This window comes from Lissotriton vulgaris, chromosome 2_1, assembly GCF_964263255.1.
Source record: "Lissotriton vulgaris chromosome 2_1, aLisVul1.2, whole genome shotgun sequence".
In the NCBI taxonomy this organism is placed as follows: domain Eukaryota; kingdom Metazoa; phylum Chordata; class Amphibia; order Caudata; family Salamandridae; genus Lissotriton; species Lissotriton vulgaris.
Genome location: NC_141687.1, coordinates 767,560,837 through 767,579,619, shown reverse-complemented (window position 1 = coordinate 767,579,619; position 18,783 = coordinate 767,560,837). Strand labels below are relative to the sequence as shown.

The following is an 18,783-nucleotide window of genomic DNA, read 5'->3' as shown; positions in this document are numbered from 1 at the left end:
TGGGGGAGAGATAGGACTTGTGGATGCTGATCATGTAGAAGGGGCATGTGGTCGCTGAAGTTCTGTGACCAGTGCAAGGGACCTTGCCTTCATCAGGCAGTAGTCGAAATATGGCAATATATAGACCTCTGACCACAGCAGAGAAGCAGTCCCCATTGCCATCACATTGGATAAAGTACGAGTTACTTACCTTCGGTAATGATGTATCTGGTAGAGACTATTGTAGCAGCAGATTCCTTCACGTAGAATTATCCCTAGGCGTGAGACTGGATCCGGAAACTTTTTGCCAAAGCATCCTAGCGCGACGGGCGCGGGGTGGCATCATGCGACGCCGCCTAGGTGTCGTTAGCGTACGTGACGTCAGCGAGGTCACATAAGTCCCACCCTGGCGCGCCTACGTCAGTTTTCTTTGGAGAACTTTTCCGCACCACAACGCGGAGCCACCAGAAAAAAAACTGCGGGAGCATGGGAACAGTTTGCAAAAGAGTAGAAAAAGAGAGTGGAGACAACGACACCATAAGGAACAGCGTAACACTGCAGTGTCCAAAGGCAGGGGCAGAATAAAGAACAGAGCAGAGCCCTGAGAAGCCACCCTGCCAGTATGTAGACAGCCTCCCCCCTGTGCCCCGGGGACAAGGAACATGCGTATAAAGTCAACACGCATGTAGCAGGCCTATCACCCCATCCAGAACAAGGAAGCGGAGCCAGTCCCAAGCCAGACAGGAACAACAAACTTTCAAGCCACCCCAGCATAGAGGGCAATCACCCCCCCCCCCCACCGCCCCCCCCCCCCCCCCCCCCCCAGAACAAGTGCAAAGCATGCCCAGGGGAGCCCTATTCAGAGGACTCCACTTCCCTACCAGGCAACAGAGCTTCCATCCAATGCTAAGACAGGAAGAGGAGGAAGAAGAAGCAAAGAGGAAGGAAGGCGAGCCCCCTCCAGATAGAAGGCAACAGGCCGGCCAGAACGACCCGGAAGTCATAGGCTGCCAGAAGCAAGAAGGACTGCCCAGGTCCCCTGGAAGACCCGGCAGGCGACGCCTGACAGGAAGAACACAGAATCATCTGAGCACTCAGGACGGGAGCAAGAAGGTGAGGAAACGCCCGGACACACCACTACGAGGGGCTGCGCACACAACCTCAAGAAGCAAACCAACATACATAAACGCCATGGAGAACGGGCACCCGAGGGCGACCAGAACTCTCTAGCAGAGCGCAAGCTATATAACAGCTACCACTACCCAGCATAGGGTATGGTAAGTCCCAAGATAAAGAAACCCTTTTTGGAATAACATCCGCAGCAAAGGAAAAAACTAAAAGAGCCTCTTGGAAGGCTTGTTAAGGAGCCCAAGACATATCAGAAGGCCTAATCTCAGGGCCAAGTCTGTGCAACAACTCCTGCAAAAACACACATCCACAACAAGGGGCCGACCAGCAGCCAACAATGCCACAGTCCCAGCAAGGAGGTCTCAGATGGCTATAAAACGCGCTCCACAGCAAGGGCAAGCGGCCCACAGAAAAGCCCAGAACCAGCTCAACTCAGCAGTCACTCAGGAGGTGGAGGAGGATAGGGCAGAGGAGGAGGAGGAAGGAGCCTCGACGGCGGAGTCAGTCGATTCATGGAATAACAAGCTGCCATCAAACGGAAGATCAATCAGCTGCTCTCGGATATTTTCAGGGAACACACCTTCCAGAAGCCAAGAATGACGACGGAGGGAGTCTGAGGAAGCCATGGTCCGGCCCAGCACCTCCGAGATGTCCAGAGCAGAGCGGAGAATAAACGCCGCTATCTACCGGCCATACAGCGCAGGATGCTGTAAATCCACCTGAACTGTCTCTTGGGAAGCAGCGGATCCCAAAGACTCAGCCGAGTCTCACAAACAAGAGGAGGCCCTAGTCAACACACATATGGTGTTAAGGGCCCGTAGGGCAGTGCTGGTCCAGGCGAACATGTTGCGCCCCCAAGAGTCCAACCAGCGGGCCTCCCGGGACGGCGGAGTCAACAGTGGCGGCAGGGATGGAAAAGCAGTCTGCAAAAGTGGACTGGAGGCAGATGGGTGGAGGGAAAGACACGCCGGGTCATGCGGCGCTGGTAGGTGCCGGTGCAAAAGGTGGTGAAGCACTGGATCCCCTGAGGCGGGGCGCCTTCAAGCCCCAGTCAGGGAAGAAAGGAGCAAACCCTTAAAGGGAAGCAAGAGCTCCCTCCCACCAGAGCCCTGGTAAAGAACCTCCAAAAGAGGGTCCACTGGAAAGTGAGCAACCGGGTCACCCATGCGCTGAATGCCCACCGCGTGAGCCAAGGTCGCACCCGGGTCCATAGGGCCCGCGGTGGAGAAAGCAGCTCCTCCGTGGGCGACGGCTGCAGACTAATGCGGGCGTCCCTGAAGCCAAGCGGGGCGGGCAAAGGCCGGACCTGAAAGTCGGGAGGAACCGAAGAATGGGGGACCTGCCGCTCCTCCGACGAACACCTCGACCTCAAAAATGGCGGGGAGCCGCCCTTCGACGATGCCGGTGAAAAGGACACCACGCGGCGGCCTGTCTCTGGGGAGGATGACACCAAAATGTAGCCAACCTCCGGAGAAGAGGGTACGTCCGAAGAAGAATCCGCGGCCCGACCCCTGTGCAGAGCCGTAGAGTCCGCCGCCAGAGGCAGTATGTCGCCACCATCCGGCGCCGGCGGTGACGCCGGAGAAGGCTCTTCGAAGCCACACGGCGCCGGGGACCAGAGAGGGGCCAGATCCGAAGCGGCCAAGGGACGGCGCCTGAACAGTGCTGGCACCACCTCTGCCGAGGCAGCCGCCTGCGTGGAGGAACGACAGGGACCAGCCTCAGCCTAGCATGCGTTGGAGGTGGCCCGGCGAGCCATGCGGCTCCCCCAGAGCCAACTCAACCTCCGACTCACCCTCCGACGAGGCAGCTGACTTCGTGGAGGGGCGAGAAAGGCCTGGAGCAGGACGAGGGATCCCCATCCAGCCTCGATCCAGAGCGGGACGAGGAAGGTCCACCGAACCCTGTGGCGCTGCCCGGACCAGCAGGTGCAGGCGTTGTGGCGGCATCAGCTCGGCTGTGGGCAAGGCCTTCACCTGCCAGGAGGGCTATAGCGGGGCTCGGGTATGTGACCCGAGCCCCGAGGACCTACTGCGACACCACAGGGACTCCCGCTGGAGTTTGCGGCGAGGCAGAGGCGCCGTGGTCTGAAGGAGGGACCCTTGAAGCCGCGCGCTGAGAGTAGTTTCATGCGGCGCTCCCGCCGCGACTTCGGCTTCAACTGTTGGCACGCCTCACAGTCAGTGGTGCCGTGATCCTCCCCCAAACACCACATACAAATGAGGTGAGGGTCCGTCGCCGACACAAGACGCCCACATGACGTGCAAGTCTTGAAGCCCAAAGGCATTCGCACACTGTTCTACCAAAAATTAGACTATGGGGAAGAAAAAAGGGGCCCCCAAACATGCCTGTAACAGAGACCGGATCCGCGTTGCAAGCGGAAAAGGAAAAAATGGACGTGGGTGGAGCTTATGTGACCTAGCTGAAGTCACGTACGCGGACGACGCCTGGGCGGAGTCGCGTGATGCCGCCTCGCCCCCAGTGTGCAGGGATGCTGTGACAAAAAGTTTCCGGATCCAGTCTCACGCCTGAGGATAATTCTACGTGAAGGAATCTGCGGCTAGTAGTCTCTATCAGATACTTGCATTCATCAGCTCAAACAGAAGAGCTTAGAGCTGTTAGTGCTGAGACACCATGGTAAACTTAGAAGTCACAAATGTGAGCAGGTAGGATCGGCAGTTGAAAGTAGGCATCCTGGAGGACCACTGACACATGACGATACCCGATGTTCAGTGTGAACATTTTGAACCTGAATGAAAAGTTTCAGAGGTTAAATTCTATGAAGGGTCTCAGCCCTCCAACCTACTTCAGTACCAAAAAGTAAAGCAACTATAACTGTGCACCCATTCCTCCACAGCAAGCACTACCTCTATGGACCATTTCTTAAGCAAAAAAATAACTTTCATCTCCGAAATTTCACTAGGTGCTGGAGCGCACAGGACAGCTTTAGGGTGGCAAGGATAGGAAGGTGAGGGCAGTGCTGGTGTCATAGGTAGAGCCAAGTGCATGAAGGTAGGTAGCTTGGACAGCCCTGTGTTCATTAGAAGCCACCCCTAAATCGAGGCATGCAGTCCAGTGGCATCAGTGTCACAGCCATCAGTACTGCCAACCCCTCAGAAGTGGGTCCAGCCTTTAGGAGTTGCCCAGACATAATGTAGCCGCCCTGAAGACATTCAGCAGTCCTTCCAGAAGGCCCTGACTTGGGCAGGGTTGGTGGATGAAGTCATCAATTTTTACTTAATTTTTTCAATGTATCAATTAACTGAGGATTAGCCAGGAGTTTGTTAATGGTCCTGGGAGTGGGACAATTTTTTCAAGTAAGATTTGTCCTTCCTAGGTCCTTGTGCCAGCTCACCCTCACTGCCCATCAGCTCAGTGCTTGTTCCTTTGCGCCCACTGTATCACTTTTCCATCCCTCCCTTCACTGTTGTCCCCATGCCTGCCTTTCAGTGACTTTAATTGTATTTTGTTTTCTGAGCCTGATATTCTGTAGCATTCATTTCATTCAGTGCCTTATTTTTTGATCTTTGTGCTTATTTTCACTCACAGTGTGTCACTTTACCATACTTTCTGTGCCTGACTTTAAGTGTATCCTGTTCTAGGTGCCTAATATTCTTTTGCCTTTAATCTCATTCAGTGCCCTGTTATTTTGTAATCTTTGTGCATATTTCTTTTGTGTGCCAGCAAGCCTTTCCCCCTTAGCCACTCACTTTCCTGCCATTCACTACTCCCGCCTCCCCCTTCCTGCCTCTCAGGGCCCCTCCCAGGACCAACTTAATGGAGGCCGCAGCACAGCCGCGCCAAAGATAAGCCCATCTGTGCCCGTCTGCGTCAGGACTATGCCTAGCGCCATGCATAGCCCTGGACCTCAGACTCTGCATCAACTGCTTCTGCAGCTCTCCACGAACAATAGCAGGACCCTTCACACCACGCCACTGTCTTTTCTCCTGCAGCACCGGAGTACCCGCAAACACAACCTCCACCATAATGCTAACTACGTCTGAGCTTGAACAACTCCACTGCCTCCTGCATAACGCTTGATCACTCTGCAAACATGCCACCGAGTTCTGGAACACCATCACCTCCCTCACCCCAAAGTTGGATTCCTCACACAGAACTGGATCAACACTGCATCTGCACCAGAGGCTCAACAGCCACAAGATAGCACACTGGGATTGCATCAACAAACACTGAGGGGGAATTGCCATCATACACAAAGAAACCATCCACTGCACCACTGCCGCAGACAACACCACCCCTATCATGGAATATCTCAACTTCAAACTCAAAATAAACGGCAAAACCATCATCAGAGGAACCATTGCCTACAGACCTTCAGAAAAACGGCCCAGGCTCACCAACGCCATCCCTGAATTTACTGCTCCACAAGCCATCAACACTAAACACTACATTTTCCTCAGAGACCTCAAGTTAAACAACGACAACCCCAATACCACCAACACAGCCAACCTCAAAAGCTTGAACACAATCAGCCTCATTCAACTAGTCACCGACCACATGTACAATGCATGACACGCTCAACCCTATCTTCACAGCCAGTGACACAGAGTCAAGTACAGACATGTCACTGAACTCACCTGGATGAATCACTCAATCGTTCACTTTACCATCACAGGAACCTGAGGCACTGTTACCAAACAACCCAGCAACTAACTCCGCAGCTGGAGCAAAGTATCAAAAAGCCAATGCACCGAAGCCTTCAACACCTCCCACACTGACATCACAACTATGAACAGGCTGTCAAGAATTTCATTACCTGGTTCACCGGCAGCGCCGACAGACTCGCCCGCATCAAGCCGACCAAACTCACAAGATTCAGCAAACAGGCCAGTTGGTACGTGTCAGGACTGAGAATCACAAAACGCATCTGCAAGCAACTAGAAAGGAAGTGGTGCACCAGTAAAGAACCCACTGACTGCACCACCTTCAAGACATCGCTTAACCACTATCAACAACTCCTGAAAGAGAAGAAAAAAAACGCCCTAGTCAACCGCATCAGAGCCAGCTGCAACCACAACAAAGAAGTCTTCAGCATCCTCAAGGAGTTGACCAACCCCTCAGCAACTGAAAACTTCACCACCCCCTCCCAAGAACTGTGCGACACCCTGGCAGACTTCTTCCCCAACAAGATCTCCACCATCTACACACACTTCGAACCCCAACGTGCCGCCTCTGACATCCTCAATCTCCTCTATCCTCCAGACGAAAACTCTGACCACCAGATCACCACTTGATACCAGCTTACCACAGAGAGCACCACAGCCATCATACACTCCGTCCACTCAAGAGCACCCATGGACCCCTGTCCCCAGCACATCTTGAACCTCGGAGACAGGAACACCAGCAGAAAGCTCATCGTCATCCATCACATCGGCCACCTTCCTAGAAGAATGGATACACGCTGAAGTCAAACCCCTCTTCAAGAAACCATCCACCAACCCCGATGAGCTCAAGAACTACTGGCCCATCTGCTCACCTTACCAGTCAAAGTCCCCGAAAAAGGCCAACAACCGTCAACTCACGGAATACCTGTGTTATATGACCTTCTTAAGTGCACGTACTTAGATGAATTTACCACCTCCTTCATAATAACATTATCCCAGAGACAACACTCTTTCAATAGTCGCAATAAGAATATTGCATTTTTAATTTTGAATTTGTTTTAAATTTTTAATTTTTCCAATTTAGTTTTTTCAAACGCTTTAGAACTCTGCTTGGCTTTTCAACTCTGGTTTGGTCCTTTGGCTATGTACTATGACCTTACCAAGGGGAGAGTGTTATATGGCCCTGGGGCATACTGTCGGCATTGCTAAGTTAGCATGAACTTTGATGCCTTGCTGCTGCATTTACGCACGTTACTACATGACTTCGTTTTTGCAAGACTCTGTTTGTACCTTTCACATGAGAACTGTTTGCTTTTCGCGTTCTCTGCTAAGTTCCTGGAGTTTAGTCTGAACATGATGTGCAAGGTCGATAAACATTGCCTTTTGTTATTCTGTTCTGGTCAGTCTCTAGCACCTAGACATAACATGCTAAACACAGCTGCAATGCTGGAAACTCGTGCTTTGATATTACAGGCAATACATATTGTTTTAACACACACATGGAGAAAGCCTTTCCATTGTGAAGAGCCATGCTGTTCCTATGATGTAAATCTTACATCCAGGCTTTAAGATATGGGTTCTGCTGTCAAAGCCCAGAGATATTCTTTTACATAAATAAACTTTTTACAGTCAAGGGGAGGGTGGTTAGGCCTTATAATCCTTTTTCCACTGTCTTTATATAATGACTTTCCTCTTTGTACTCTATGGATGCAAAACAACTGCCTGAAACTCAACACAGAAAAAACAGATGTGCTGAGCTTTGGGAACAACACCTTCCCGTAGAATGACTCCTGGTGGTCTGCTGAACTAGCACCCTCACCCTCACCCACTACCACAGACCACACCCGGAATCCCTGCATCATCCCGGACAACAAACTCACCATGCAAAATCAGATCAATGCAGTCTCCTCCACCTGTTTCCTCCCTCTTCGCATGCTCTGGAAATTCTTCAAATGGCTTCTGGTCAGCACCAGACGCACCACCACTCAAGCCCTCATCACGAGCTGCCTGAACTACAGCAACACACACTACGTAGGAATGACTACATACCTCCTGAAGGGACTGAGGACCATTCAGAGCTCAGTGGCCAAACTCATCCTCAAACTCCAGAAATGGACCCACATCACCACACATCTCAGGAAACTCCACTTGATGCTACCCATGCCTACAAAGCCCTGCACAATCAACGACTAGTGTACATCAACCACCGCCTGAGCTTCTATCAACCCCCCAAACACCTGCGCCCGAAAACCCTATCCCTTGCCCACACCCCCTGCATCCACCATTGCAACTGTGGAGGACGGTCCTTTTCTTACCTTGCCACAAAGTTCTGGAACAGCCTGACCCCACCCCACCACCTCCCCTTCCCTCCGGACCTCTCTCGCTTCAGGAATTCAGAAAGGAGCTGAAGATCTGGTTGTTCAACTGATTCCACTCAAGCAGTTTGGATCTGAGCGCCTGGATACCCTCACGGATAAATAGCAGTGCTTTATAAATCTGGGTTGATTGATTAATTAATGAATTTTTTTGTACTTTTTGAAAGACGATCGCTTAGGAGATCGCTATCTATCAGCAGAAATATGTTTGATGTTGTCCTGTGGGCCTTGACCAAATATAGCTTGGCCTCCTGCTCTGATGACCTTTGAGTGCATCAATGAGCAGGAGTTGCACCCAAGAACCTTGTTCTGATCCTCAACACCACACGCAGATACCATGCGGATCCGACAAGGACATCTTTTTGCAACATCTCAAAGAGAGTTTAAACCCCAAAATGTCAGTAGACATCTGACATAGTCACTGTCGAAAGCTGAAGAATTTCATTAGTAAAGCACAGAGAAGAGCACCAGAACTGCATTGATAAGGCATGGAAAAATCTGGAACGGGCACAACTGCGTCAGTTAGCACCTAACATACTTTTGAGTCATCACATCATGGAGTCTTGGCTTAGGCTGCATGATGTCACCTGCTGCGCCTGGGCAGAAAGTTTTCAGATTCAGTCTGGCAGGGAAAGGATATCCATAAGGTGAGAAAACCTTGGAAAGAATTATCTATCAGAACAGACCAGAAACTTTGATCATCTGTGCACCTCAATTTTGTTGTAAAGTAGCAATGACTCCATTACTGTAATGGTGTTGGTGTCAGTTCCAACTTTCCCAGAAATCCTACGCTAGTGTCAGAAGAATGAAAGGTCAAACAGTGCACCTTGGGCAGACTTGTTCTCGGTGATGGAAAGCAGGTGGGGCTTCCCTCAAATAGACTTTTATTGAGAGGTCAGTGAAACGTAAACTCCTCGAGCATTTGAAATATAATTAGCACACAGGTAATGTGATCCCTTTATGTTTATAACTGAACCATTCCCTGACTCAATTAGTTTCAATCATAGTAAAAATCAGAGTGTTTCTTGGGGACCCTTCCTGAAGACCTCTCCACAGGTTTCCAGAGTCCATTGAAATTTAATTTATTTTAATGCTCGCTGCAGAACTAGGGGTGAAGTAATAATATAAGTACAATAAAACACTTTCTTATGCCAGCATACTTCAATCCCCAATTTAGGTCTCTCAGACACCAGACCTGACAAGATCCTGTTGGGAACCTTTTACTGATGATCTGCCAGCTGCACACCAAAACTTATCTAACTGAAACAGCATCCCCTAGCGGCCCCTCCATCCAATGCACCAGAATAGTCTAATATCATGTATATATATATTAATGCAAAATGAATTATATACAAACCACATCTCAGAGGACCACTTTCTGGAGCAGGGCCATGATTATCACCTCCATCATTGATTAAAAGAGCTACCCTTGACATGAGGTGACTGACCATTAGATACATAAGTGAACAACACCTCACTAGCCTTAAATTCTTTTAGTGACACCAATATTATGGGCACACCAATCCTAATAAAACATCCTTTGCAGGTTTGACCCCCAAAGTAGAAGATATTGCTCTTTAACAAGTGGTGCCTTCCTCAAACAAACTTCAACACAGTCCAATAAGTACTACTTTTGTCTACAGGGAATGCTCATCAATTTTTCCTTGTTGTCCCTGCTTCACACAGTGCATTTTTTTTAGAACTCCCTTTTACACGTCAGGCAGGCTTTAATTAAGGTTATTTGAAAATAGAAAGGAGATTGCAATAGATAAATAGAGAAATACACATGGATTAATCTTTAAATAAGTAGTGCCATGCACATTCTTTTTGACAAAAGAGAAAAGATTGACCTCTCAACCAAATGCATGAACTGACATTGTATAGGGTTTCTCCCATCTGTTCTTTTCTCTGAAAACAGTCTGACATGCCTGTAAAAACATACAGAATTAGGTCTGTAATTATAAAGTAACACACAAAACTGTACCTGAGGTCTCGGTCTTCTTCACCGTGGGTATCTAAATACACAGAACCCCAGAGACAGAAACGATGGCCACGAATGATGATGATGACAGAAGCATTGATCAACAAAAAGATTCCTGTCCCAGCGCCACAGTTTTGAGAGTGCTAAACAAGTTCAGAGAGAAGAGCAAAAAAATATATACGTTTCATGGAAAATATAAATTTGAATTCTCAAGCACTTGAAAATCATAAGCCTAGTAAAAGCATATGAACATTTCAAGACAATACATATTTTTTGCGTCAATCGATTTTAAAGGGCAAAGCTAATTAATGAGTTAAATTCAATTCATAAAGCTTTATTCGGAGCATAAAAAAACATGTCCATAAAAGCACATACAATTACAAATACAAACATTTCATTGGTTAAAAAGGAAACACATAATACATTTGTTATCCAGAGGGGGATGGAATAAATAGTTAAAATGATTAAAAGCACATACTTTTCCTGGCACCAATTGCCTTAAGCAGGAAAGTAGCCGTAAAGAAGCAAATGTCCGGATGGTGCAGATTAAAAAGCAGTTTCATAGAGTCAGTAATTGTTCTTACTCCAAATCTTTTCAACATGGGCTTTAAGAAGATTTTCCGTAATTCACTATACAATTCGCATGATAAAAGAAAGTGCGTAGTGCTCTGTACCGCATTATTATCACAAGCACAGGGTCCAGTAGGGCGCATTTTTACATTATGGCACGCAACCAGATAATGTACTGTTCCCATCCTCATTCTGGTCAGTACAAACTGGTGCGAAACTCTGGTCACCGGTGTCAAGTATGGATGAAATCCAGTAAAATCATTCATGCTATTGTACAGCTTACATGTAGATAGTTTAGATTCCTCCAAAGCACGTCTCTCTATGCAATAATTCAAAAAAGTAATTTTCAGATTTGACTTGGAGATATCAGAGGCACAGTATCGATCATTGGTCACATTAAACCCAAAAACCTTTTGAAAACAATCGATAATATATTTGATCCAAGGGATCTTTAAGTGCTGGTCCAAAGAGAGGCAATCCTCAATAATGGCTCTATTCAATGAGGTGCCATCATTCAACCAAACAGAGCGCCACAGTAATAAGGGTCTTAACATGATCATATCATTCAGGAATTGAGTCCCTGTTTCCTTATGAACCAAGTTGTTGGAGGTAGATTTGGGTAAGCACAGGAGCCTTTTCAGGAAATTATTCTCCTCCACCTGTAGACTCCCGGCTGGTGACACACGCCAAACTCCAGCCCCGTAAAGGGCGCGAGAGAGACATCTAGATTGAAATTTTTTTAACTTGTCCTTAATGCGTCTATTCCCCAGCTTCTTGGCAAATACAAAAACCCCATTAGCACTCCTGATCATCTTTGTTTTAACAGCTTTATGTTCGGTATCCCAGCTACCATTTTTAGAAAAGGTGATCCCCAAATAGCAGAAGTTGTCAACTTTTTGAACCGGTTCACCTTCTATAAAATAATGGGAATTAACTTTCGTTTTAGCTCGTCCGGGCCCGCACTCCATCACATAAGTTTTCGACCAATTAATCACCAGTTTCCTACTTTTGATGAACTGCACAAACGTTGGAGACCCAGGGGGGTCCTGGACAGCAGCACGGCGTCGTCCGCATAGAGTAACACAGGAATGTTAAGGTTGTTAACTCTAGGTACGTCTGCCGTAACTGTCTGCAGAACAGAATCCACCTCATTTATGAAGAGTGTAAAAAGTAGGGGTGCTAAAACACACCCCTGCCTAATTCCCCTCCCGATCCTGAACTTGCTCGTACACTCCCCATTAGGTCCATACCGAACACTGGTGCTAAGTTTTTCGTACAGGCGGGCCAAAAAGTAAACTATACCTTTGGGAGCTCCCATTTCAATCAGTTTAGCCCATAAAATAGCGTGGTCTACCATATCGAAAGCGCTGCTTAGGTCAGCAAAGCATAGATAAAGTGACCCTTTTTTGGCCTGGGTATATTTCCCTACCAAAAGTTCTAAATTCAAGCACTGCTCAATGGTGCCACGACCATTTCTGAACCCAAACTGACTGTTAGTTAAAATCTCATTGGTCTCTGCCCATTCCTCTAATCTGACTAAAAGGACCCGGCTCATAACTTTAACAGATGAGTCCAGTAAGGATATTGGCCGATAATTTTTAGCATCGCCCCATCCACCTTTCTTATAGATGGGGACGATTATTGATTCTGCCCAAGTAGACGGTATTTTGCAGCTAACTGCTGCATTGAAGATCTTGACCAGCAATGGGCCCCAAATCTTCGGGGCGGTCTTATACACATCTATGGGTACCCCATCAGGTCCCTGGGCCTTCCCTCCCTTACTGGCTCTTATACTAACCATGACCTCATCTATGGTGATATTTAAGGCAACAATGGGCCAGCCTTCTCCATAGGAGGCCGGTCTATTACCAGAGTCAAAAATAATGAAAAAATGTTGAATCCATGATTCCATGCTCACATTTGATGTGAGCTCTGGCACCTTCTCGTCCTTAAGGAATGGGCTGTTCACCGTGGTCCAAAACAAAGTACAATTCTTCCGTTCTGCTGCTTGGCTGAGGTTGTCCCACGCTTCCTGCTGGAGTTCAGCCTTTCTGCGTTTAAGGATCAGATTATAATCCTGCCTAAGTTGAATCACCAGACTCTTATCTTTTGGTTTAGCTGCTAAGGCCTCTTTAAGGTCACTCCGGGCGGTAGAACAAGCATGGTCAAACCACCCCCTTTTTTGTCTACTCTTGTGCCCTACTTCTTTAGTGAACTTCTTATTGATGGTTGAATTAATTCTATCGAAGTGAACAATACTGGCAGCCACAGTTTCATCCTGTTCGAGGATTGCCGTAATTTCCATCAAACAGCTATTGATGATGTAATCAGATGTTATATCTGCTTTTTCTCCTTTCCACCTCAACCTGAAACCATTTGGTCTATGGGGTTCGATATTGACAATAATACCCAGATCGAGTGTAGGGACAGGTTTCCAAATCATGGCTTCAGTAGTTAAGCAGTTATGGTCACTTAGCATAACATCAACCACCTTGGGCTCTGAGCACAGGGGGATTAGGTTAGAGGACATGCACATAAAATCAATAACAGTATTAGCCCCCCTCCCTTTGAAAGTCGGTATACTTTCTCCCAGGTCGTTCTTTGCATTTTCCATGATTTCCATGTCATAATCTATCAGAAAGTTATTCAGGGTTTCTCCATACAAATGATGGGGAAAATGAACATCAGCATCCCCTGAGCGATTATAGACACCACATAACTTCTGAGATGATAAGGGACAAACTGGAATATTAAAATCCCCCACAAAAATAAATTCATAAACGCCATTAAAATTTTTCACATAGTTACTCGGTGCATTATCTAAATCATTAATTGCTGTGTGCCTGGTGCCATCAAATATATTATTGTAGAAATTAATCAAAAGTATATTTCTACCCGCTTCTTGTGCTAGCCATAAAATTTGGGAATGAGCCCCCACTATTACATGCTTTTTCACCGAAATAGGTAACTTGACTGAGATCAAAACCAACAGCCCTCCTTTTGCTCTACCATGGGGCGATGCCAAGGCAGGAAGTTCATAGGATACAAAGCCATCACTGCCCTTAAAATTTTTGCACCAGGTTTCCTGTAGGCAAATGATGTCAAACAAACTAATAAAATCTTTCCATCCTAGCATATCCTCCTTGGCCATCAGGCCTGCAATATTCCAGCTGGCGATATAACAAGTTACCTTTTCCCTATCATGGTTGACAATAGGCGTTCCGTCACTAAATACGGACATGTTATCATCTGGGTTAAAAAGCTCTATGTTATACATTAAATTCTCAACTTCTCCCCCAACAGACATACAATCTACAGTCACATTATTAACCAGTTTGTTTGCAGGCATAGCTAACTCTCCAATATTATTACTGTTTACATCTCTCCCAAGAACCGGATCAATCTCATGTCAATCATTTTGGTCCAGAAAACTCAACGACTGGTACCTATTCTGGATTGGGACTTGGTAAACCATCCCATTAACAGGTGAAAAAGTACTATCACAGGTTGATAATTGGTTGGGAGTGTGTGTTATAAATCTATTCCCGCCAGGGGCAGAATTCAACATGTGCATCGGCGGGATAGGTGTAGCATCCTGGAAACCAGGACAAAAGGTAGATAACACAGGTCTATTTACAATAGATGGATAATTGATATTGTTCTTTGCCCCCTCCCAGCAATTAGCAGAAGGCAACCTGTTAAGATGGTTATAGAAATAGCCCAATGGTCTTGCGACGACATCTGTCTCCGACTGCGTGAGTGAGGCCGCTCTGAGCAGGACCGTCGCAACATGTTGCGGATGTTTAAAATTAATAATCACGCAGTCTCCCCCACAAGTCTTCCTAGTATTACCAATCCAATTGACTCTTCTGATAGAAATAATTTGATCAGAGTAGCCAACTGGGTAACCACAGTGGCGGTTTAACCATGAAGTTGTTTTATTTATTAGAGAATCCGCCGACTCCTGGGTATACGGGGCCGGAGTTAGAGTCGGGACATTAGTTAAGACCACAACATAGGGTACACATTCAGGGGGAAGGTCTACTGGGCGCCTACATATCCTTACAGGTACCCCATTAGTCCCCCCTGTGGCAGCAGGCATAGCTGACACAGCTGGCACCGAAACAGTCTTTCCTCTGCTTGGAGCTGGTAATGATCTTACATCAGGATGTGAACTACCCGACACTACGCTTGTTGACCAAGCTGCCGGCACCTGTGAAGGTCGGCCCACTTCCTGAGCCAATGGGTGTGTCAATGCAGGTAACTCTTTAGATAGTTGTTTCCCAGTATTAGCAGTAGAGGGGGCACTATTTGTATGTCGTGGTTGTACCCTATCCTGTATAGGTGCTGAGTTTGGGCACGTTGTATCTTTAATATTTGATATGGATTTATCCAAATTAACTACATGCTGATCCACCACAGCCCTTAGTCTCAATACTTCTGCCCACAGATCATCAATTTTAACTAACAAGGGCTCTACAACCATTTTGAATTTATTATCGATAGTACTCACTAACAAGTCAATTTGGTAGGGTTTAATAGAAACACAACTGTCTTTAGATAATGCCCCTATTTCCTCAATGTTCTCCTTGTGTATGGTGTCTTTTTTGTTTTTTCTGACAGAATGATTTCCCCGTTTAGGAGCTGTTTTCCTGCATGCTCTCATAAATTTTGTAGCCCTAATGGACTGCTGAGGGGTACCTTCAGAGGTCTCACACGGGTTATCTTCCACCACAGTCAAGTTATCGGGGGCCTCAGTAGATTCAACATTGATACCGGTATTATCAGTTTTAGCTGCTATAACAGTGTCATTGGTGGTATTTATACCAGCATTATAGGGATCCGGAGGCGAAACTGAAGGGAGGTCTGGTAAAGTACTTTTACCTAGCGATTTCCTTCTATCGCTATTAATTCTGGTAACTACTTTCAGTAGATAGTTATCTGGTAAGGTAGATTGGATAGACATATTGGGGGTAGTTCAGAAGTCACGGACAGCTATTAAAACATAAACAAAGTTAAATCCACAATTTACCACTTGCCCGTACTCACAAGTGATGCCAAGTGGGGTGGCCCGTCCCGTTCCTGGACGTCCCCGGACGGCCACAGACGGCCCCGCCCTTGTCCCGGGCTTCTCCCTGGCGCCTCCCGGGCGAGAGGGAGTTCAGCGTTTATCTAGCGCCTCCGGGAGCTCCAAGCGCGTCACAGGCGCGCCTCCCCTGAGGCTGCTGGGGGCTGTGGTTCGGCGGGTCTCCCAGTGCTCCACCGCCGGTAGGGGAAAATGCCGCCATTCACCTCACGGCCCTGCCCGTTGGCATGCCAGGTAAGTTTTTCCGCTTTCTGGTGTTCCCCCCTTGACTCCTGGGAGGTCAGCGTTTATCTAGCGCCTCCGGGCGCTCCAAGAGCGTCACAGGTGCGCCGCCCCTGAGGCTGCTGGGGGCTGTGGTTCGGCGGGTTTGCCAGCGCTCCACCGCCGGTAGGGGAAAATGCCGCCATTCACCTCACGGCCCTGCCCTGCCCGTTGGCGTGCCAGGTAAGTTTTTCCACTTTCTGGTGTTCTGAGTTCAAATAGTAATAAAGACCAAGTTATTTACCTGCGGTAACACTCTTTAGGGTGGATACACTACATAACCATAGATTCTGCACCTTTAGAATATTCCCCAGGGGCCAAAATGGATCAAGAAATCTTTCAAAATAGTGCTTCTGTACACTGTGAGACTCCGTGTAGGCTTTGTTTTACCCTGAGAGTGAAAGAGCTGAGCCGCATATAAGCGCCAACACTGTGTGCAGTTGTGATTGTCTTGCTTGACTGTTTCTAAGCCTTTGGACATGCAGAGCACAAAACAACTGCACTGGGTAATATGTGGTTAGAAGGAAAATCAAACAGAAATAGGGTCACCAAAGGAAAGCAGTATCTACTGTAAGTGGTGGGTATGTGGAGTGGGTTCAGAACAGAAAATCCTGCAGGACTGAACAGGCTAAATTCCCTTCCCATCAATCCAGGCTGCCAAGGCAGTAGTGCTACCTAAACATATGCACCAATATCGTAGCTTTTCAGATGTCAAGGACAGGAACGCCATGCGCCAACACAATGGTGGCAACTTTAGCCCTTTTGGAATGGGCTCTCAAGCCCTCCAAAAACTGTTTTTTGGACAATGCATAGTAGATCTTAATGCATAGGACAATCTGCCTCAATAGAGTCCTTGCCATTCTTCGTCCCAAAGAATCCTTCTGATCATCCACCAAAAGGTTATTGGTTTGATCCATGTAAAAACTTAAAGCTCTTTTGGGGTCCAACCAATACAGCCTCTCAGCCTTCTCTGAGAGGTGAGATGTGACAAAGAATGCTGATGGATTGCACAAAAAGAAATGAGTAACGATGTTCAGCCAGGCAACCGCGTGAATCCTTGGCACCAGTCTGTCCAGAAAAAAAGGTGGCCACGAGCTGAAGTGGGCGCAAACAGTTTGAGAGGGAACGTGTGTGTCAAACCTTTAATAAACTGCATCACAACAGGTAATTTAAACAGGGTCAGTTGGTCTGGCAAACACAAAAAGGCTGACAAATAACCTTAAAGGTGCCCAATTCAAAACCTTACTAGGCCAAAGACCAAACAAAAAACATCTTACAGTTAGGCATGTAAGGGTTTGTCTGGCAGATTGATTTATCACCAGGCCACAAATCTGTCCCAACACCCAGCATAATTCAAGTTCATAGATGGACGGATGCCTAGAAGTAAGGGATCCACATCCTCAGATGGGAGATCAAATGCATTAAACTGCAGCCTCTCAATCTACAAGCCTAGAGTAGTAGATTGAGCTGTTTAGGATGCACAACCCTGCCCTAGATGCTGCGACAGAAGATCCTCTTGTAGCAGTAACCTGATCGGTGGGTAGGTGCTCATGCCCAATCCTGATCCAGTAGGCTGACCAAGGCACTGCTGTTCCTGATCTTCTTCAGGTAATGAGATGCATAGGGAGAAGGCGTACATGAGTCTTGTGCTTGAATCCAGCTGGAATGTGTAGCAGGAGAGTTTTTACGAGACCTCCAACCTGCAAATGCATAGACATGGCACGTTCTTGATGGCCGCGAAAAGATCTAGCCTGGGAGGCAAATAAAAGACCTAGCCTGGGTTCCACCCATTGTCAGAAGATGCCCTGTGCCTCCTCGAGATGTAGGCCCCATTATGATTCACCAGGTACCACCAGCTGAGCTTGTCTGCATTGGCGTGCCAGGAGGTTCCTGATCAGGGATCTGCCCAGATGCTTCAGCCAACTCTAGAGGTGCAGAACCTCTCATCACAGAACCCAGGACTACACTTTACCCTGCTTATTGCAATACCACCTGGAAGCAGTGTTGTCGGTGAGAACCTTAACCAGCCTTCCCATGAATCAGCACTAGCCAAATGGCCTGCAACTCAAACAGATTGATATTGAGACCAGTCTTCTGATCTCCAACGTTACCAGATGACCCCCATGATCAGCTTTGGGTGGGGAAGAGAAAGATGTCTGCTGCTGGTCCAATTGCAGTTGAGCAGTCACCACTGTAAGTTGTGTGCAAGTCACTTCCTAAAAGAGTCTAAGTGGCAAAGAAGCCTCAGAGCTGCTCTCAGGAAGATCCAGGACCGAGGTTGAAACATCGGGATCATGGCAGATATACAGATGCTGTTAAAATCAGAAATGCCCACTCACTGCCAAGGTCACCTTCTGGACCCTATTTGCGCTAATTGGGACACCCTGACTGTAGCACCTCCAACCCCTGTGATCTGGTCAGACCATTTTCTAGTCACTTTTCGAGTGGCGGTCCCTAACTATGGACCTCAGAATGGGAACAATACCCCAAATAAACGCAGGCAATGGGCAAAGTTTTCCACCGAGGCCTTTAACAAAATAATAACACTGGGAGGCCCCCCCGAGGGTGTGGGAATCGATTCTGCCTGCGAAGCATTAGATCTGCGAATCCAAAAGGCTCTAGATTATACAGCGCAATGGACTCGGAATGCTCCGGTGAGGAAATCCAAATCTGCCCCCTGGTTCAACACTGAATTGCGAGTAAAAAAAGCTGAATGTAAACGCCTAAAGAGGAAATGGAGGAGATGGTTCTCTGAGACAGAGCGAGATGGATATAAGA

At 47.5% G+C, this 18,783-nt stretch overlaps 1 protein-coding gene across 7 annotated transcripts in view; it reads right to left on the bottom strand.

Annotated features, from left to right (window-relative positions):
- UBR3 (ubiquitin protein ligase E3 component n-recognin 3) overlaps positions 1 to 18,783 on the bottom strand; it is a 2,118,328-nt gene that overhangs the window by 19,628 nt on the left and 2,079,917 nt on the right. For all 7 annotated transcript variants that reach the window (XM_086956098.1, XM_086956102.1, XM_086956099.1 and 4 more), the window contains one exon: positions 10,092 to 10,231. In XM_086956098.1, the coding sequence (XP_086812224.1) occupies positions 10,092 to 10,231 (140 nt within the window). The remainder of the gene's footprint in view (positions 1 to 10,091; positions 10,232 to 18,783) is intronic.